At 35.8% G+C, this 22407-nt stretch overlaps 1 protein-coding gene across 1 annotated transcript in view; it reads left to right on the top strand.

Moving 5' to 3' along the window:
• LOC115217636 (vacuolar protein sorting-associated protein 54) overlaps nt 1-22407 on the top strand; it is a gene marked incomplete at its 5' end in the record, with an annotated part of 299488 nt that overhangs the window by 246232 nt on the left and 30849 nt on the right. The window contains 2 exons of the mRNA XM_029787388.2: nt 337-417; nt 1360-1467. Coding sequence (XP_029643248.2) covers nt 337-417; nt 1360-1467 — 189 coding nt within the window. The remainder of the gene's footprint in view (nt 1-336; nt 418-1359; nt 1468-22407) is intronic.

Below are 22407 nucleotides of genomic sequence, written 5' to 3'. Positions count from 1 at the left end.
CCATACAAGATAAATTCTTGATTTGTCAAACTTATCTTTACTTTTGAGATAGGGTATACAAATACCTGGTGACAATTGCCACTAGGCAATTTGTTAACCTTCTCTTGAAGTGAAGATAATGAGGAGAGATAATCTCAAGAATTAAGAATTCTGCAGAATTGACTCACTACTAAGGAAATGAAAGTCCTTTCTTATCTGGTGGTAAGAGGACAATTGTGGACACACGTGTGTATATATAAACACTTTGAAAGGTTTATTGTAAAGCTCAAAATGTTTAACACCCTTTAGAACTGAATTTTAAGCTTCTAATAATTCTTTTGTGCTTTTTTTTTAAAGGATTACACAGACCACATAGATGAAATATCAAATAAATTAGTTGCAATTATGGATGTATCAACAGAATCTTATATTTTGAAGGTTAGTTTTACCAGTTTTTTTATACTTTTAAATCATTACTAATTTAGCCATAGTTTATCTAAGACTATATTATTTAATGTAAGGCATAGTAGTTAGTATTAGTGGCTACCATAGTTTTATAAGTGTCATTCTTTATTTCCTTTACATTGTTTTACTTTATAATGTTTTGATAAAAACAGCTTCTTTTTTAAATTTTGTATGTTTTGTGTTATCTTTGTAACTTCTTAAATAATGTTACAAGAAAGGGGATTAGTTGATTGCATCAACCTCAGTACTAGACTGATACATTATTTTATCAGCCCCTGAGGGAGGAAAGCAATGCCATCACAAGGATTTGAATTCAGAATGTAAAGTGCCAGAAGACATAGCACAAAGCAATTTTTTCAGCTCTAATTTTTTTGTTAGCTTACTACCTTTATAATTTCTTCAATGATTTATAAAAACAGCCATAATGACATAAGTAAAGCCTTTAAACCCAAACTTTAATAGATTAGGGTGCTCAAATTGTGCATGTATGTTGTGTGTTTTCAATCAATATAAGAAATATGTAATTAGTCTAATTACAAACAGAAGGCTCAAAGTAAGTTTTATGTACCAGCTCCACAGCCTTGAACTAATCGTTTAATGTTTGATTGTTAATAACATAATCAAATCATCTGTTGCTTCCTATTTCACACTTTTACAAATTTCTTATGCAGAACATTACCTGATATTGCCAGCATTAACAAAGATGTTCCCAACATCAACTGTCTTATGACAGGTAACATTCTAATCTGTAAATAAGGCCATAAGGAGATAATTTTAATAGAATCAGGGTTATCTTCTCTTGGGAGATGAATGCAGAAAGAACCACTACCAGTTATATTAACAGATGGTCATAGAAGAGTTATGAAAATTATCAATCATCAAAATAAATTCTCACCATTTTATAATATTTTTCAGTGGGATGCTAAGCCTCCAATGCCATCTCAGCATTTTAGGAATATTTGTAAACAAATGACAAAGTTCTATGAAGTTACAATAGACGTCTTACCTGAACACCAAGTAAAGGTATGTTACATTTAATAATTTACACAGTACCATATATTTATACTCATTCATTTGCTTTCTCCAAGCTAGGAGTGACTTATTATTCTACAAGATACCCTTTCTGTTACTAAATCTTGTTATAAAAGTAAAATATTTCTATTTTACAGCTCACCTCACAAATCTGCTAAACTACATGATATATTATCTACAGGAGCTGTAAACAACTTCACAGTTACCTGCTCAGTGTCAGTAGGAAGACATGTGGAAAGAGACATTCACACACACATGCGTACATCTAAGGCATCTTCTTTATCCTCGTAACAGCTGACTATAATGTTGCTACATCAGTTATTGGGTACAAGACCTACTTTTCAGTAAACATGATTAACTCTATGGGTGACTAGTCCATATCCTACATTGCCAGATATTTCAAGCATCTCAGTGGTAATTTGTAATTGATCAGGGGCTTTCTTTGTCTTTATATCCATCATTGTTTTATCTATGATACTGCTATCTACTAGAATAGCTAGTCCTTCTGTTGGGATCACATTGGGAAGACATCCTTTCCCTTGTGCATTCTCTGTGTTTAATATACTTGCATGGTAACATTTCCATGCTACTTTCTTTTTAGAATCACGAAGTACAAGTATACCATTGTCCATTTACTCACACTTCTCACCCACAACATTTCAATTCTCTCTGATATATTTGTCTTGCAATCTGGAATTCCTCACATTTCTGATTCTCACATGGTAAAACATTGGCAAATTTCTTACTTTCTGCTTCTGCTTTTACTAAGTAAACCTGTTTCTTAGTTTCCTTTCTGGCTCCCTGTCAACTTTTTTTTTCTAGGCTTGTCTTTTAAAGCTCTGCTTACCTCAGTTCCACTAGCATGTCACCTTTTGGCTGTCCAAGACTTTGCACCAGCCACAGATTTGGTGTGCAGCCCTCAGTAGATTGTCCTTTAGGAACTTCCAGCGTTCTCTAAGTTATATGTTTCCTCCTACATTTTGTCAACTGCTTCAACCAGAATTTCTCTAAAATCTCTCTGCCAGGTCTTTGAGCTTCTATATCTTCCCTTTTTCAGACTGGTTTGCTTCTCTCTGCTCTTCTAGCTTTAAGTTGTAAGTAAGTAACCACTAACTTATGTTTGGTGGTACATTCTTTGCCTAGGAGCAACATTGCACTTACAAGCGTCTGTCTATCTTGTTTTCTTGTGAGAATGTAGTCAATCTGACTTGTGTGTCTCCTAAATTGACAGATTGGCTGGTTTCCTGAAGCTAATGTTGCAAATCATCAGATAATTTGCATTTAGAACTCCAGCAACTTTGTTAGCTCCTTTGTAGAAACAAAGCCTAATCTCCCATGCACACCATGAAATCCTTTGGAATGTTGTCCAACAAGTTTGTTGAAGTCACCAGCCACAATAATCAAGTCTCTGTCATTTGTCATCAATGTAGTCTGCAAAAGGTGTCTCATAAAATTGATCTTTCTGATCTTCTGCCATCCCAGATTGTAGAGCATAAGTCAAGATAAATGTAAATTGTTGATTTAGCTAAGACTAATTTCAGCTTAACTATCCCATCACACATTGTAACTCCCTTAATTACCTTATTTCCTTATTTTTCTGCCAAAAGTATGCCTACACTACCTACCCTGTCACTGCTGCTTACCCAAAAGAATTTGAACCTCTGTTTCTTACCCATGAGGAATCTGGTGAAAGCTCCCTTCCATCTAACCTCTTGCACACAGCACATGTCTATATGCTGCCTCTCTGTCATTTCAATTATCTCATTAGCCTTTCCTTTCATTGTGCCAACATTGGTAGTGAACTTGGAAGGAAGAGTGAGAAGACAGTTTAGTAACTGAAAAGAAAAATATCTTTGTGAACACTTTCCAGCTGGCAGAGAGCACTTGTACATAGTTTATTTACTCCATAAATTACAATTTCTTCAATCTCATACTCCATCTAGAGCATCAACAAGGTGAGGGGGAAAGGGGTTTCATGTCAGCCAGAAGAGATGATGGATACATAGCAAGGCTTAAATATCTATATACATAATGATATACATATTATATACATTACCCATAGATATACACTCATGTATGCCTACATGTATACAACTCACATACCCAAGTATGCATACATACATATATGTGGTGCCAGGAGGGACTACACATATATTTATACATAAAGAAAGAGGAAATGGGGTTGCATAATGAAATGACAGGTAAGAAAATTCAGGTATGTTTCAATCAAAGATGGAAAAGTGGATTAGAAAGATGTGAGCTGCCTTTAAACTCTACAAGAATCTGTTGCAGTGCACTAATTATTATATGGACTTCATAAAACAATTCTATAATATCTCAGTTATTAATACTATTAGAGGTATATACAGTAGTCCCCCGGTATTCGCAGGGGATTACATTCCTTGAGCACCCACGAATATTGGATGTAGTCCATAAAAATGCCTATAAATGTCAAAATATATTATAAAATATTATAAATATATATATATATAATATTTAACAATAATTTAATAAAAAATAAGATAAAATGTACTGGTGCTCACAAATAATGAATGATATTGATGTAAGACGATGATGATGAAAGAAATGAAGGTAATGACTGCACAGCAAAGAAGATTTCAAGCTCTTCATATGATGCCTCTTTCTCAGATGTTTTAGCGGGTGTTGTATCTTTGTGCAAGGCTTTGTTGGTGGGCTTGAGGAACATTGTGATGGGAAGTTGTTGTCGTTTTTTCTTCATAATGGTGAAGAGAGTTTTATATGTCTGCATGGCAGCATTAACAACATTTTTAAGTTGGAGAGACCAAACTATATAGGGTTCCCATGCTTCCGCCTTCCCTTGCAATTCCTTTGCTGCCCTTAAATGGTCAGACAGATGTCCAGTTGCCAGGCTCACCTCATCCTTTTCTTCCTCTGGATCTGGTGCTTCCTCCTCCTCTTCACTGGTAGACTTCATCTGTCAGGGTTTCAGAGTGGGCATCAATGAGGTCATTGACCTCATTTTGTGTGATATCATCAAAACCTTCGTCACCAAGTACCCTTGCCAGTTTCACTGCATTGTTGACAGCTCCGTGCTGAATATCTTCAGGTGAGAAACCTTCGTAATCCTGGACACACTCTAGCCACACCTTCTTCCTGCATACGATGAGGGTTTGTTTTTTCATGTCTTTAAGTGCAGCGTGGATGTCTGACAGGCACGTTGTGATCATGAAGATATGCCAGTACTCCTTTAACTTGAAATTCTCATCCAAATCTATTGTGTCCTTGGAGAGAGTTCTGAGTGTGAAGTGCTTTGAAGGCATGGATCACACCTTGATCTACAGGATGGATGAGGGAGGTGGTGTTGGCAGGGAAGAACTTGAATTCCCTCATGATTCAAATCCAAAGTGATCACCAGCATTATCCATAACAAGCAACACCTTGAATTCTATGTAAACATTTTGGGAGTATTCCTTGGCTTGAGGGATGAAGCATTGGTGGAATCAATTCAAAGTTAAACTTTTGGTAATCCAGGCCTTGGGGTTGTGCATTCAGTGGATGATCAGTAGTTTTTATTCTTATTTTTGAAGGCCCTTAGATTCATGAACTTGTAGATAAGTCTTGGTTTCATCATGAAGAGCCAGCATCACTCTGTCCTTCTGTGCCTTAAACACTGGGGCTCTGGTTTCGTCCTTCATGATGTACATTCTGGAAGGGATCTTCTTCCAGAGCAAGCCAGTCTCATCCATACTGAAAACCTGTTTTGGTTTGTATCCCTTATCTTTGATGATCTACCTGGAGGTCTCGAGGTACTTCCCAGTGGCATTTTTCTTGGCTGATGCTGTCTTTCCATGCAGGGAAACACACTTTCTTTTAAGTCAGTTCTGGAAATGGTCAAACCATCCTTTGCTGGTTTGAAAATCTTCAGGTTCCGGTGTTGTCAATGGTCTTGGTTGTGGTTCTTCGGTGCCTTCTGCTCTGTCTCCTCTGTTGAACTGCTGATATAATTTCCACACTTTCTCGCAGATGATGTTACCGCTCTAGGGGATGTTTTTCTTCTTGCAGTCACTGATCCACAATGCCAAGGCAGATTCCATCTAGACAAAGTGCTTATTTCTCATTATCATTATCTTTTTGGCACTTTCACAGAAACTTACTGCCAAGATAGTCCTGCCCGCCACCTCGTTCTCCTTTATGTAGCGTATGGTGCTTTCGTTGACAACATAATAGTGACCAACTGCAGCATAACTTTTACCTTCCTGGAACATATCCAGCAGTTGTACTTTCTTATGGGGCATCATAACCTTTTTCTGGCACTTAGGTTCACTGCCAGAAGCCTGTAGGGTATTTGGGCAGCATCTTGGGCATTAATAATACACTGCGAAAAAAACAGCACTGAACAAAATACTGGAGATAGCTACTGGATGTAGTTTTTCCAACAAAAAACCTACAAAAAAATCTTTACTGCATCTAATATGCACATACCACCAATGGGAGATTGAAGAGAGATTAAAAATAATCATGGTTTTGAAAAATTTAGTTTGTATTACCACTAGATACAGTAATCTATAATAATAATAATAATAATAATAATAATGAGAGAGAGAGAGGTGGGGGGGGACAGCAAGTAACCTAATTTCAATGAGGCTAAAGAGTGTGTATATGTGATAGATGTTGCTATACTAATTAGCAAGCTTTGATTGAAAGCAGGAATAAGAGAAAAAAGATACAGCATACTTGTATAAAAAAAAAGTTAAGCAGCATGATGCACGGCTATTCTAATCAGAGTGACCTTCAGCTGCAAAGGAGTATCCAGTAAACAGGCAAATACAGTATATTATTAATAATAATTTAGCCTTAAAAATTGTGAAAAAGTATATATTGCCATGAAAAATGCCAAAAAAATTGCGGACGATATTTACAATTCCACAAATATGCAGTGGTTTCTGTAAATAACCAGGACTATGAATAAGTGGGATACATTGTACTGATAATTTTAGTGATTACACACACACATACTCACATACACATATGAAATAAGGTTAATTTATATACTATTTCATCACATAAACATTTAAAGCAACAGAAAAGAAATCTATTTCCACATGAGTCCTGTCTACTAGTCAGTGATGAATGAGAGAAAATGTAAAGCCATTGATGAAGAAGTCACATATTTTAAGATAAAACATTGACTTAGCAGATTTATGATTTCAACAAGCTCACTTATATATGCACACACACACAACCACATTTATTTAGTGTATTTTGGGTAAAAGCCCCATAACTTGCGTTTAAGAGCTCCTCTGCTTTTGTCCAGCTATCACATATCTCAGATATCTCTGGGTATGGGTATACATGCAGAACTCCTTTCTGCTTAGGATTTATATGATAACAATAATAACAATAATTCATTCTTTTATTGGCCACAAGGGCTAATATAAAAATATATTAAAGGACATGACACTCACATAAACAACAACACAAAACAATACAATGGGTTTTAATGCATGTAAACAGTAAAAACAATAAAAAATTAAGCAAGTAAAACTCCCAATAGGGGGAGGTGCTTTAAAGGTCCTTGTGGAAAAACCCACAAAAGCCACGAGTGCCTGATCAACAGGGCAAGAGCTCTTCTCCTTTTATTTCTTCACAGGTGTACACTCAGAATTGGTCCTTTCACACTGCCCATTCTTCCAACATTCACCTATCTTTCAACAAACTTGCTAGAAGGCAACACTTCCCTCTGCACCCTCACTTTCCTCTTCAAGTGAAACTTGAAAAAGTTGATGAGGGCTTGGCCAAAGAAGAAAGTGTCTGACTTCAGCCCTTTCAGATGAGTCACCCACACTACCTCTTTTGCTTCAGCCACCAGGCAAATAAAAACTGCCTGCCCCTCCTGGCCAAAGGAGGGTGGCAGGGCAATCTTCACTATGGATTCAAGTGATAGCCGGATCTGTCCTACACATGACAGCTGGTGTTTGACATAACCCACATGTCAGTAATGCTCATGCTCTGGATGAGGGCATCAGTTTCGTCACTCTGCATGCACCTTGGGCAAGCCCGGCTATAGCACTTCTGTACCTGTAAAGTTTATCCTGAATGGGCAGCACCCTTCGGTAGCACTGCCAGGTAAGGGATTTCTGGAAATCATCCATAGGACCAGGCCCGAAAGTTCTCTGAAACAGACCAGATAGTTGATTTTCGTCAACACCCAAAGCTTCAATAATAACAACCAACTGCAGAACATATGAGAAGGGATAACAACATGAACTGTCATCTTGTAGTGATGGAATCAATTATGTATCCTTGTTTATTTTAACTGCAATATATAGGAGAAAAAACAAGACAAGTTCACATAAAACTCATGCATGCCACATGACTGGCAGTTTTTAATTTATTTAAACAAACGTGCAACAACATTTGTTATATATTCATTAGGAGTTAATACACAACACTCGCTACCTCAATAAGAAAGTTGATTTGGTAGGTTTCTTTTTCTGATGAATCGCCAGTTTACTCCAATCATCATCTTGTCGACTTCATGTGCTTGAGGTTCGTGTTTCATGCAGTTCTCATTGCCTAACCTCGAGTCAATTCCTACCCGAGGAGGTTGACAACTGTCCACTGACAGTAGCAATCGGTCGAAACTAGCTATCCAGCTTTTGTTTGCGTTTGTGACAATTGCAGTATTTGCACCTTTCTGTGCCAGAGATATGACGAGACTTGCTTTCTTAATGCATTTGTTGTGGTACCAGAAGTTAATAAACCATATAAATCATGGATTGCAGCTGGTACATAACGGTCTTGTGAATGACCTTTCCTCAGGATGAAGAACGATATTTGAGTAGAACTTGCTGTTAATAGAGATGCCAATCATCAACAACAGGATTGATGGTTTGGACAGCTCACTCAGCTTGCCCATTTGACTGGATGATAAGTAGGTGTATATATGCCCTTTATGCCAAGGGTCAATAATCAACTTTTCAATGCTGTAAATTCAAATGCATTGTCTGATACAGTAACTTTTGGCTGTCCAAACAGAGCAAAGAGACACATCAAGCACTTTTGTACCTTTTCCATTTTTGCATGAGGTGCAAGAGATGGCATTGTAGTTGGAATATGAATCAACAATAAGGAATAGATTGCCAACTTCAGTCAGTCATAACAGCCCGATCCATGTGAAAATGTTCCCAAAGACCATCCTTATTCCAAGTCACTGTCAAATCATCTTTCATACTTTGATTCTGCTGACAAGCAGTGCAGTTGGAAATGAAGGTAGTCACATCTCAAGACATGTTTGGCCACCAGAATCCAAGAGAGATTTTATTGAGAATTTGTTGAATACTCAAATGTGTATCATGACTGGCATGTAATTGGTAGGGAACAAATATTTTCATTCGCAAATATAGAATTCCATCTTCTATTGTTAGTTGATCACGCATGCATTTGAAAGGGAGATCGCACTTGTTTCGCGAAGTCCATTTTCCAGATTTGACCATGCATTTGATTCGCTATATGTCTGTCATATTCAGTAATATTTTTCACATGATCAATGTACATGGCTCCAAATGGAATATCATTCACTTGTTTAACAGCAAGGACAATTCCCTTGTCTGCTACTTGCAATTTTGACATTGCGTCAACATAAGGAATTTTAGAGTCAGAGATACGCGATATATCAAAATCAAATGTCATCACTTGAATAGTCCATCACCCGATTCTAGCAGAAACATTCATAGGGATTGGCTTTTTTGGGTGGAAGTTATATTTTAAAGGTTTATGATCTGTATTGAGTTTAAACCTTTTACTTAGCAGGAATTGCTTGAGAGTAGTAATGGCCATATGATGACAAATGTTTCGCTTTGATAGTTGATCAATTAGGTTTAGCAGGTATCAATTTTCTTGATACATATAGAATAGGGTGACCATTTTATGAAAGTATTGCTGCAACACTGTTCATTGATGCATCTGTCATCAGCTCAGCAGGTAATTTAGGATCAGATGGCTTCAACACTGGTTCTTTGCATAGCTCATCTTTAATATTCTCAAATTCAAGTTGGCACTTGTCTGTCCACTGAAAACAATTGGCAGTAGTTAGTTTCTACATTGTTTTGTCACTGAAATTTGAAATGAATTGCCCAAAGTATCCAATTAGCCCAAGAAAGGATTGCAGTTCCTCAGTGTTTTTTGGCTGATTTAATGCCATGATTTTGCGAGTTCTTTTGCAGGTTTAATTCCTTCTGCCAATATCACATAGTCTAAAAATGTATATATTTTTTTATTATATATTATTTTTAATATCAGGAAATCAATATTAGAAAATTCTTCAGAAAGATATATACGTGTGTAAAATAATTGTTGTATTAAAAATATCAGTATGTATAAAAATATATGTAAATATGTATAAGTATAAATATATAATGTATATGACAGTTTAAAAGTTTTTAAAGTTTTAAAGCATCTTACGATTGTTTCACAGAAGTGCTGTCCCTATAATGAAATCCTATATTGATAAGCATTTATAGACAACTCTTCTGCTTTTCAGCAATATAAAATTTGAATTTTGTATAACATATCGAATGGTAGTTTTTTAAAAATTTGAAGTAATACTACAAAATGGTGTTTGTTTGAAATATAAATTAAAAATTACTGCTTTTGATGAGAGTCTTTAAATCCATATATACTTCCTTGGTTAGTCTTACAAAATTCAAATTCGCAGTATTCATTGGCGTGTCACAGATTTGAAAGAACTTAAGAAACTGATTCATTGGATTGTTGAATAGTGGAGATGAATTTTGTTCTTTCAGCTAATATCAGTTTCTTTAATGTGGCGAATTGGCAGAATCGTTAGAAGAGCATAAGCTCGAAATGTCAAAGACACTTCCATTTTCCTGAGCATCAAGCTAATACACTTTGTTTGTTGTTCCCTCACCTTTCTCTTACATCTGTTTTTTTGTACAATTTTGAACTATATATATATATATATATCTTGTACAGTTAGATGTACAACCACTACTGTATGAGTTCGAACTCCATGTAGAAAATGCAGTTACCTTCTGGTATAATAGTTGGCCACTGTACATTGCAGTGTTGCTAGTTATGATATATAAAGAGAAGAAGTTTCAGGTGTGGAAGCATGGTTTAGAATCGAAGGGCCTTAGAGTCAACCTAGCTAAAACCAAAGTCCTAATAAGTAGGAAGGTAGACAAATCACAAACGCCTTCAGGTAGATGGCCCTGCTCGATCTGTAGAAAAGGTGTAGGTAGAAACTCTATAAGATGCACCAAGTGTAAGCTATGGACACATAAGAGGTGCAGCAATGTCATAGGAAGGCTAACTAGGAAGATGGTTTTTGTATGTGGCAGATGCTCGGGAGCATTAACCTCTGAAAATCTGCAGAAAACAACTTCCGTCACTTTCCAGGGGGAAAAACTAGAAGTAGTTGATAGCTTCCGTTATCTTGGTGACCAAGTCAGTAGTGGGGGTGGGTGTGCTGAAAGTGTAACGGCTAGAGTAAGAATAGCCTGGGCAAAGTTTAGGGAGCTCTTACCTCTGTTGGTGACTAAAGGCCTCTCGCTCAGAGTAAAAGGCAGACTGTATGATGCATGTGTACGAACAGCCATGCTACATGGCAGTGAAACATGGGCCGTGACTGCTGAGGACATGCGTAAGCTCGCGAGAAATGAAGCTAGTATGCTCCGTTGGATGTGTAATGTCAGTGTTCATAGTCGACAGAGTGTAAGTACCTTGAGAGAAAAGTTGGACCTAAGAGGCATCAGATGTTGTGTGCAAGAGAGACGATTGCGCTGGTATGGTCATGTGGTGAGAATGGATGAAGATAGGTGTGTGAAAAAGTGCCACACCCTGGCAGTTGAGGGGACCTGTGGAAGAGGTAGACCCAGGAAAACCTGGGTCGAGGTGGTGAAGCACGACCTTCGAACTATAGGTCTCACCAAGGAAATGACCAGAGACCGAGACCTATGGAAGTATGCTGTGCGTGAGAAGACCCGGCAAGACCAGTGAGAACAATCAAAATTAAATCATATATCAGAAAGCAGGGGTTAAGTGACCCATCCGTTCGTGTCCGCTGTCAGCCTCGTCTGGCACCCATGCCGGTGATACGTAAAAGCACCATTCGCTCGTGGCCGTTTGCCAGCTCTGCCTGGCCCCCGTGTCGGTGGCACGTAAAAGCACCATCCGTTCGTGTTCGTTGCCAGCCTCGCCTCTGGCCCCGTGCCGGTGACATGTAAAAGCACCGTCCGTTCGTGGCCATTTGCCAGCTCTGTCTGGCCCCGTGTCGGTGGCACGTAAAAGCACCATCCGTTCGTGTCCATTGCCAGCCTCGGCTGGCCCCCGTGCCGGTGACACGTAAAAGCACCGTCCGTTCGTGGCCATTTGCCAGCTCTGTCTGGCCCCGTGTCGGTGGCATGTAAAAGCACCATCCGTTCGTGTCCGTTGCCAGCATTGCCTGGCCCCGTGCCGGTGACACGTAAAAGCACCAACCGTTCGTGGCCGTTCGCCAGCTCTGTCTGGCACCTGTGCAGGTGGCACGTAAAAAACACCCACTACACTCGCAGAGTGGTTGGCGTTAGGAAGGGCATCCAGCCGTAGAAACACTGCCAGATCTGACTGGGCCTGACGAAGCCTTCCAGCTTCACAGACCCCAGTTGACCCGTCCAACCCATGCTAGCATGGAAAGCGGACGCTAAATGATGATGATGATGATGATGAAAGCATACATAGTGGAAATTCTTACATATGTTTCACTGTTACTGTTAACTGGAACTCAGCATTGGATGTTTCAAGTTCATCCGGATGCCTAACTGTAATGGATCATCTGAGGAACACTTTATTGCATTCTGTTACAGATATTGAAATATCTGAAGTTAGATTCATGGTGAGGTAATTTCCAAGTATTTAGAGATGGAAGTAGAAAGCGAACAAGTTAGTGATGAAGAGAAAAAAGGAAGAGAGAGCATGTGATGGAGTGGAAAAAGAGGAATCCCAACCACGTGGTTCTGCATGCAATCTCACTGCATGGCATCTTGGGCAAGTATCTTCTACTATAGCATTATGAGTGGCTGACCAAAGTCTTGTGAGTTGATTTGGTAGACTGTTGTGGAAGGATTCCAATCACCCCCAAGTGACTTAAAGTGGACTAACTCATTGTTATAAAACAAAGAACTGAGCAATTGACAGTTCGTGTTGGGAGCAGCTCACTGTGAGCCTTTAATATAGTGTTGTGTAATAGTAATAATAGTGCGTCATGTATATACTTTCTTCCCCCCTGCTTTGTTATATTATATATCCAATACAAGGATACAAAAAGTGGCAATGAGTTGTTTGAAGCTTGCATTGGACATTTTTTTTTTTGGTACAAAAGCAAAGTAAAAATCGTTTTAACAATAAAGGCTTATTGGCTTCCATGGTGCAGTTGCAACAGCAACTACAGCAACAACAAAACCAACAGTTGCTGAAATTAATGTTGAAAAAGTCTGAAAATACTTCAAGTTTGTACTCACCAGACAGCATAGAAAACTCAGTTGAAGAATTCAGCTATAATCCAGAAGAACAATTACCTTCTCTGCATATTTTCGTAGATACTAAGAAATCTTCAAAGAAGAGTGTAAAAGTTGGTCTGACAAGAAAAAAGTATGACTACTTTTAAGAAAGTTATCCCCTACCAAACACAAAAAATATATTAACTACATTCCACTGAAAAAGTCAGGTGAAACAATATTTTATTGAAAATTTTCAGTGAAAGAAGTTCCCTGGCAATGTTTAAATTTGGTCAAAAAAGATGAAGAAAATTTTGTTATCTATGCTGGAGTGGTTAACAGAGAGTATGAGAAATTCAAATTGAATGAGTTGACTAAGTCTTTAATTGAAGGTGTGCCGAGTGATACAGCAGATCACTGTGATGAACCAGGATCATTAAAAACAGTTCCTCATCTATTAAGTTCACTTGAGTTAAATGTTTTAGTTAGAGACATGGATTCAACAAAAAGGTCAGAACTACTGGGCTTCAGGTTGAAACAATAGAATCATTTCCATGATGGTGTAAAATGCATACAGAATTACATAAATTTTTTACAGAGAAAGATTGTATTTGTTTTTTTGTAATGTTGAAGGACTCCAACGTGAGATGGGGTATGGCCATAATCCTGAAGAATGGAGACTCTTCATAGATTCCAGCAGCAAAGCAAGCCTAAAAGCTGTTTTGCTGCATAATGGCAATCAAAAACCTTCAATACTACCAGCACATGCTGTAGGATTAAAGGAAACTTATGAATCAATGGATAAAATTTTGTACTTGATTAAATATTCTGAGCACAAGTGGAATATATGCGGGGACTTGAAAGTTATTGGTTTGCTTCTTGGGTTGCAAATGGGGTATATCAGTGCTTTTTGTGCTTTTGGAACAGCAGAGAAGACAAGCATCACTATGATCAGAAAGAATGTCCAAAGAGAAGTGGTTTCACTCCAGGGAGATACAATGTTAAATATATCCCTTTAGTTGACCCTCAGAAAATTTATCTTCCTCCCTTACACATTAAACTTGGTTTGTTTAAGAATTTTGTTAAGGCCATGAATGAAGATTGTGAAGGATTTAAATATCTCAGTGAAAAATTTGTTTCTAGCAAGAGTGAAGCTAAGATCAAAGCTGGTGTTTTTAATGGACCAGAAATTTGCACACTAATTTGTGATGAGCTTTTTCAAGAAAAATTGAGCCCAATAGAGAAAACTGCCTGGGAAAAGTTTGTTTCTATTGTAAAAAATTTTGGAGGAAATGAAAAGTCATCTAACTACATTGCAATTGTGAATGACTTTTTGAAAGCTTGTAAGCAACTTGGGGCAAGAATGTCTCTAAAAATTCATTTTCTCCACTCTCATCTTGACTTTTTTCCACCCAATAGGGTGGTGTAAGTGATGAGCATAGTGAACAATTTCATCAAGAAATCAAAGAGCTAGAAAGCCGCTACAGTGGCAGACTTACACCAAACATACTGATGGACTACTGCTGGTTTTTAAAACGAGAAACAGACATGCAACATAAGTGTAAAAGAAGACGCCAAAGCTATTTTTGAAAAACATAAAATTAATGATATTCACTTCACACTTTTGTTTCATGTTTTATTGGTTTTAGAGCTACTTGTCCACCTAGTTATAATTGTTCTTATACCAAATAACAGTAATTTATCCTTAACATAACATTCATGGATTTTCACATTATTGTAATTTTGATAGCAGTATAATAATGATAGCACAAAGACATGACACGCTAGAGCAAAAATGATTGCAGATTCTGAATCAGTGCTTTCAATTTACCTATAAGCACTAGTTTGTCTAATAGTAGCAAAAAGTTTTTCACCAATAATTATCGGTGACAAAAAATATGAATGAGCCTCAAAGAAAACTTGTGTATGTAAAAATTAATAACAAACGGAAAGTTATAATTGGATACAGACAACAACATCTCAATAATTAACACAGATACATGGAAAAGGATCAGGAGGCCTAAATTAAATGAAACCCTGAAAATTGCCCATGGTGTTGCAGGAAAAAATTATATTTAAGGGTGAATTAATTAATAACGTTACATTTTGTGAAAAAAATCTTAAAAGCTAAAGCTTTTGCATTAAATAATACAACAAACTTACTGGGTACTGACTGGATGGAATTGCTTGATTTATGGGACCTCCCCATAAATCTGTTTTGTAAAAATGTGTATGGTTTTTCTTGCTGTACAAATAAGTTATCAGACGAATTGAAAAAAAATTTTTTGATATTATTTCTAAAGTTCTGTCAGATAAATTAGACAATAAACTGCAGCAAGACAAAGGTGCAGTTTCAAATAAAAGAAAACACCAATATTTAAAGAAAAAATTAACTGTACTGTTCGCAGTGTTAAAACAGGTTAACTTAGAGTTAGAGAGACTAGAAAAATATTGGAGTTATCCAAAAAGTGGAATATAGTGATTGGGCATCACCAACTGTGTTTGTTAAGAAAAAGAATTAAAAAATCAGTGTGCTGATTTTTTTCACTGGAATTGAACACTAAGCGTAAGAGACATTAAAACTCAGAGCGGAGTTCAATTCATAAAAGAGAAGATAGGGGAGACTAATTCTAAAAAGGGGAGATGTTGTGGAAGGATTCCAACCCCTCCCCAAGTGACTAAATGTGAACTGAATCGTTATAAAACAAGAACTGTGAGCAACTGGCAGTTCACTGTGAGCCTTTGATATAGAGTGTTGAGTCTCATGTAATAGTAGTGTGTTGTGTATATACTCCCCCCACCTCCGCTTCACTATATTATATATCCAATACAAAGATATAAAATAGACGGAAACTAAAACAAGCCTGTTATATATATATATATTTATATGTGTCTTTGTACCTCCACCATCCTTTGACAACCAATGTTGGTGTATTTACATCTCTATAACTTTGCAGTTCAGCATAAGAGATCAATAGAATAAGTAATAGGCTTAAAAAGAATAAGTCCTGGGGTCAATTTCTTTGACTGAAAACTCTTTAAGGCGGTGCTTCAGCATGGCTGCAGTCAAATGACTGAAACAAATAAAAGAATGAAAGAAAACAAGTAAATACATAAATAAATGAATAAATAAATAAAACAATAAGTACATAGATAAATTATAAAAATATATTTGTGTGTGAACTTTGTATGTATGTATATGTGTTGATGTATGTATATGTAGCCTGTAGGCATGTGTCTGTGTCTGTCCTTTTGAACTTAAAACCCTCTACTACATTATATGAGTTTATTTTTTAGTAACTTTTAACTCCTATTTTACTTATCTTTTCTTTTATCTGCTTGGCATTACCAACTTAGAATAGGGTCATAACTCACTTGCACTTTTCCAAACCTCCATGTCATCTTCAAGAATTAAATTAAAATACTTACCATCATAATACACTGTCTATATCCTCTTCTTTTCTTTAAACTCCCTTCTCTTCACTTCCTGATTTTTCTGTTTTTCTCACCCACCCACCAATCCAAGTCTGTTTATTCTTTTATTTACTTTTCTCATTTTTAAAAATTATTTCTCAATTTATGTTTATCTTATTTCATTTCATATTAGATATTTTTATATATAAATATGTATATATGTTATATATATACGCAGAAGTGGCTGTGTGGTAAGTAGCTTGATTACCAACCACATGGTTCCGGGTTCAGTCCCACTGCGTGGCACCTTGGGCAAGTGTCTTCTACTATAGCCTCGGGCTGACCAAAGCCTTGTGAGTGGATTTGGTAGACGGAAGCTGAAAGAAGCCTGTCGTATATATGTATATATATATATATATATAATATATATATATATATATATATATATATATGTGCGTGTGTGTTTGTGTCTGTGTTTGTCCCCCTAGTATTACTTGACAACCGATGCTGGTGTGTTTATGTCCCCGTCACTTAGCGGTTCAGCAAAAGAGACCGATAGAATAAGTACTGGGCTTACAAAGAATAAGTCCCGGGTCGAGTTGCTCGATTAAAGGTGGTGCTCCAGCATGGCCGCAGTCAAATGACTGAAACAAGTAAAAGAGTAAAGAGTATATATATATTATATTAAATTAGAGATAAAACCACTATTAGGCAAATCAAACAATGAAAAACGTGGTTTTATCTCTAATTTAATATAATATATTTATACTATAAAATTGGATTTAATCCTAAATCTGATTTTTCCCTGTAAGTTTGGATTTATTCCCTAATATTTTATTATATATATATATATATATATATATATATATATATATATATAGGTAAAAACAGTAAGATAACAAAACAAAGAAAGAGACCTCAATATTATGTAAATAGAGGAATTTATATATATATATATATATAATAATATGTTACAATTTCTCAATAGTCAAGATAAAACTCTGAGTTTCAGATGCCGAAGTGGAAATCCACAACACCATCTCTTCGGTTATCTGGCCATCTGAAAAACGCTATGAAAAAATACTGTTATATAAAGGGAAATTACTGTGTTATTAAAAGTTCATAGTAAACACGTAAACATGGCTACTCATACGTTCACATGTGCGCTCACAGACCCACGTGCGTACTTATACGTCACTATGAAAACGTACACATCTTCACTCGCATTTTTCGCCAAATGTACACGCATATATATACAAACTCATACACACACGCGCGTAATGTAAAAGTTCATACATATGTCTATATATGCACAAGCACAAGAAAAAACATGGTTAAAGGTAACAGAAAAAAAACATAAGGAAGTATACAAAGCATAAAAACCACGTTCATATACGGACATGCCCTTATGCACTCATACACACACACGCCCATATATGTACATACCCGCACATGTTTATATACGCATACACACACATGCATACACAAAAAATGAATATACATATGCCCAATAAAGACCAAAAAAATTGTAAAAATACTAAGTAAAAACGTCTATATATATAAGCATTCTTATGCCCGCACACACGCACACATCTAAAACTGCCCGCTCATACATACTCATACACGTGTACAAATGAATCTATATACACGTCTATATAGGCACAGGAAAAAATGCAGGATGGAAGAGTACAGAAAAAATTATTATGTGTGAAAATATAAAAATATATGAAATAATAAAAGGTATAATGAGATAAAAAACTTTTTGGACATAATATAGAAAGCAAGTTCTATCTGTTTTCTTGAGGGGACCAAAAACGTAACAAAAATTTTGTCACATATGGGCATGATCCGAAAAGTTCTGTCCTTGAGTTTAGACATGTAGTAGGGTCTAAGCTGCTTTTCCAGATAAGCCATCTCTCCATGTCGCATAGACCGCACTTTCCGCTGCTGTTGGTGTAGGGCTTACATTTGGCCAAAATCTTCCAATGGATGTTATAATTGACACCTCTATCTTTTAAAGACCAAAATTAGATAATTTTGTCGCTTTTCTTTTCTTCCAGTGCCTAAAACTCAAGGTGTGGTTATTGAACCTGGCCTTGAAATTACCCTCTGTAAGGCCCACATATCTCTTCGTCGAAACAGTGTCTTTAGTGGTTATAGAGTCCACGGTAGCTTCATAGATGATGGTCTCGGACATGCAAACTCCATTTAGCGGGCACAATTTTTTATTCCTGCATGAACAGCTGTTTTCTTGTTGTGGTTTTTGTATGTTATGTTTGATTATATTTTTTAAATTGGTAGTTGAACTAAAACTAATTTTTAAATTGTTTATTGAAGAGTTTCCTATAAGTATGGTTAACTGGAAAATGTCTATCTATCAGTGTTAAGAAATATTTACCTATATTGAAGGTCACCTCGGGTGAGTAAGGGGTTGTAAACCAGATGATCTTCCTATTTCTATTTTTCCTCTTCTTTACTGTTGGGCTAGTAACAGGTGTATATTTTATTTTTTTGCTAAAACCACTATCTTTTAATGCCTTATTATGAACTGAGGCAATGCTATTAAAAATGTCCTTATCGGAGGAAAGGCTAGAAACTGGTATATTACCTATATTTAACCATGGCCATACATATGCAAACATATTATGTTCATAAGTTATAGGTAAAGACAAGGATAAACATGGGTTTATCAAGAATCAAAATTTAAAGAAAACAGAAAATGGAGAAGTACTGATGAACAACAATTGACTTACATAAATTATTATTTATTCATTCAATGCAAATAGACTGCATCCTATCTAACAGCTGTTTCTGCTTCCAATGTTATATAGTATTGCCATTGATATGCAAAAGTATTAATCATATTTGGTAATAAAACCAATCTGAAACAAGGAGCTTCATCAGAGTGAAGAATACACTACCGTCAGAAATTAATTAGCACCCTTGATTTGCTCTTCACTCAAGGTATGTGCTGTCACCTAGTGGCCATATCTCGAACTATTGCTTTGTTGCGAGTTCACTGTTGCGCAGAACGATGACGTAACTTTGTTTGCAGAGCAGTTTGAGAGTCTACACCCTTATGATGTTGACATAGCAGTGCAACAACAACTTGGAGTGCGGATGCAGACAAATCTTCCTTTGTTTAATAGATATAGGTAGCGCCTCGCAAGGACCGAAATCACACCATACTAAGTTTTCTCATCGCGTAAGACGTTTTGAACAGCTCATAGGTTAATTGATTTAACCTATTTAATGTAGAAATTTGAGAAGTGCTAATTAATTTCTGACGCAAGTGTAAATAAAGAACAGCATAGAGAAGAAAAAGGGTAAAGTTGAATATGGTTGTAATCATACCATTTTGCTTGTGCGTCTCTTTGGGCAGTTAAGTAAAAAACTAAGACAAAATAGCAGCTGGTGGATTAATCCTTTGTACTGGTTGAGTGGGGAGTAGGATGGATAAATAATGAAAAAACAAAAATAATTGTGGGATATGCCAATAGGTTTTAGTCAGAGATACAGTAAGGTTTTATATTAATCATAATAATTTACAAAAGTTATGTTTGTAGTATTAATTAATAATATTAATCATAATGAAGTTCTAATCAGTTAAATGCAATTTATTTATGAAATATAACATGTCTTGAATGGCACAACAATGCAGAGTGGATGATAATAACTATTATGATTTAATTATTCATAGTCTGATATAATATTTCAGAATATGAGAATTCCTTCTTCAGATATTGCCAGGAATTGATCGAGTCACTGCTATAATCGAATTATAACTGTTAGATACTTTGTCTAGCTTGCGAAACAAACATAAAAACGCACACATAAAAATTACCTGTATATCTATATAAATACAAACATACTTACAAATACACACACATATAGATACACATACAAATATGTGAAAAATATATACGCAAATACATGCCCACATATATAAAAATATATACACATATATATATAAATATTTACATACATATATATATATATATATATGCACATATATACACATACCTACAATACATACAAACACATGAATATATAGACATATCTTCACATCAAGATAAATATACACATCATAACGTATATACGCAAACAATTTAAAAGACGGCCTGATGTATATAATATTAAAATGTTAAAATAAGGAAATTGTTCATTAATTTGATATAACATAATTAAATGTGTGTGTAAACAATAAAAATAGACCTTGGCGAAGCTTAAGCTTAAATTTGTAAAACAGCCAAGGCTTTCTTAAAAGTGAAGTTGAAATATGCACTAGCATTATAACACAAAATAACTGTGATGTGTAAAGTCAAATTTAAATGCAACAGTCAAAATTTTCTGAAAGTCAAGATATTTTACCCATATGGTATTTTATTAGTTAACATTTTTAACTTCATGGCGTGCCTGCAGGAATTTAGGAGCTCACATCTCTGGTTCAAAGCATGTTTATCCTGGAACAGGACAAAGAACTTTTATGAGAGGCAAAGATTAAATTTCATTGGTCTTTTATAAGCTCCATGACTGTATGATGATGCTTTTTCTAGAATTTCCCAGGTCACATTGAAAGGACAGGTGCCATTCTTTATCAACTTAGACATGTTTTGCAAGACTAGTTGCTGTCATATTCTTGGGGTATCAGAAAGAATTTTGGTGGGAATAGAATTGAGTCTTGAATGAATTTTCTGAAGCCTCTGTATATGTTTTATATTCTTGTGAGCTAGCTACTTGCACTTTAGCTCTATAAACAATTCCTTTTTCAAGACATTTTCTTTCCAATGGACAGCAAGCCATATCTTTGAAGTTGCAGTTCCTCACATTAGCTTTGGCACTGTAGTTGTTTGTAGTAATTTTCATGTTATGCTGGTTAATAAAAGAGGCAAAGTTTTTGCAAATATTAAATATTCTATAGAACTTATGGCTAGATTGAAAATGTTTAGAATCTAATTTTAAGAATTCCATACCTATATTAGTTTTTACGGCAGTATTAAATGCAGAGTTAAACCACAAAACTTTCCTATATAAATATATATATATATATATATATACACACACACACCTATGTACACTCTCATACTTAGATGCGCATTCACATACAGCATCCGTCCACACAAGTACACACCCATCTATGTACCCGAATAATTGTAATATATATTTTATTGCTATATTAACACATACATGGGTATTTACATATGCTAGTTTCAACAAATAATCCCCCATGCAAGTATTAATACACATAGTCACAAAAATAACAATATTAATAGCACGTAGATAAGTGTTAACTGCAAAATAAAGATCAAGCAAATACATAACTAAAAGAGGGTGTGGGGTGTCAAGTTAGTATTAAAGTGTTAAATAAATATTTCATTATGGGGGTGGGTGTAGTGAAATGTATAAATCCAATAGGGGGTCTTCATTCAATAGAAATAGACCAATGCTGACTTAGAGTGGTCTAGAATAAACTAAAGTGAAACAAGCAAACAATGAGTATGGGATGGTAAAGTATGTTACAAATACAAATTCATTATTAAGGTGGGGGATCAAGATACTATTAAAGTAGGGGAATGGATACTTGTGCACTCTATAGTCTAAATTTATGCTAAGAGTTAAGAGAACTGGCATTATATGGTTATAAGAGAGTGTAAAGGTTGTTTTGAGGAGGAGTAAAATGATGCAATGTAATATAATTTAGTTATGTATGGGAGAAGGGTCTTAAAACTCAGGTTAGTTTAAGGGTATTAATGCTGGGTTACCTAAAAGGGGCCTGGGTAAGTAAATCTGTTAACCAAACTTAATTACAAGTAGTTTATGCCAACATTAGGAATCGAATTCTACTATTTCTATGGTGAAGAACTATGGGTGCCATTAATGGAGAAGATGCCTACTAGATACCTACAAATATTTATATCTAGAGAAGGCAAATTTATCCTTGTGCAGGCAGGCAAATTAAAATCTAAAAAAGGAATAATAGTGCATTCAGACAAAATCAGAAACACTTACAATATGGATATAAATACTTATTATGAACTCA

The sequence above is a fragment of the Octopus sinensis genome, linkage group LG11 (genome assembly GCF_006345805.1).
Source record: "Octopus sinensis linkage group LG11, ASM634580v1, whole genome shotgun sequence".
Classification (NCBI taxonomy): Eukaryota; Metazoa; Mollusca; class Cephalopoda; order Octopoda; family Octopodidae; genus Octopus; species Octopus sinensis.
Note: the sequence above shows the minus strand (reverse complement) of the source record. Positions and strands in the feature narration are given on the sequence as shown.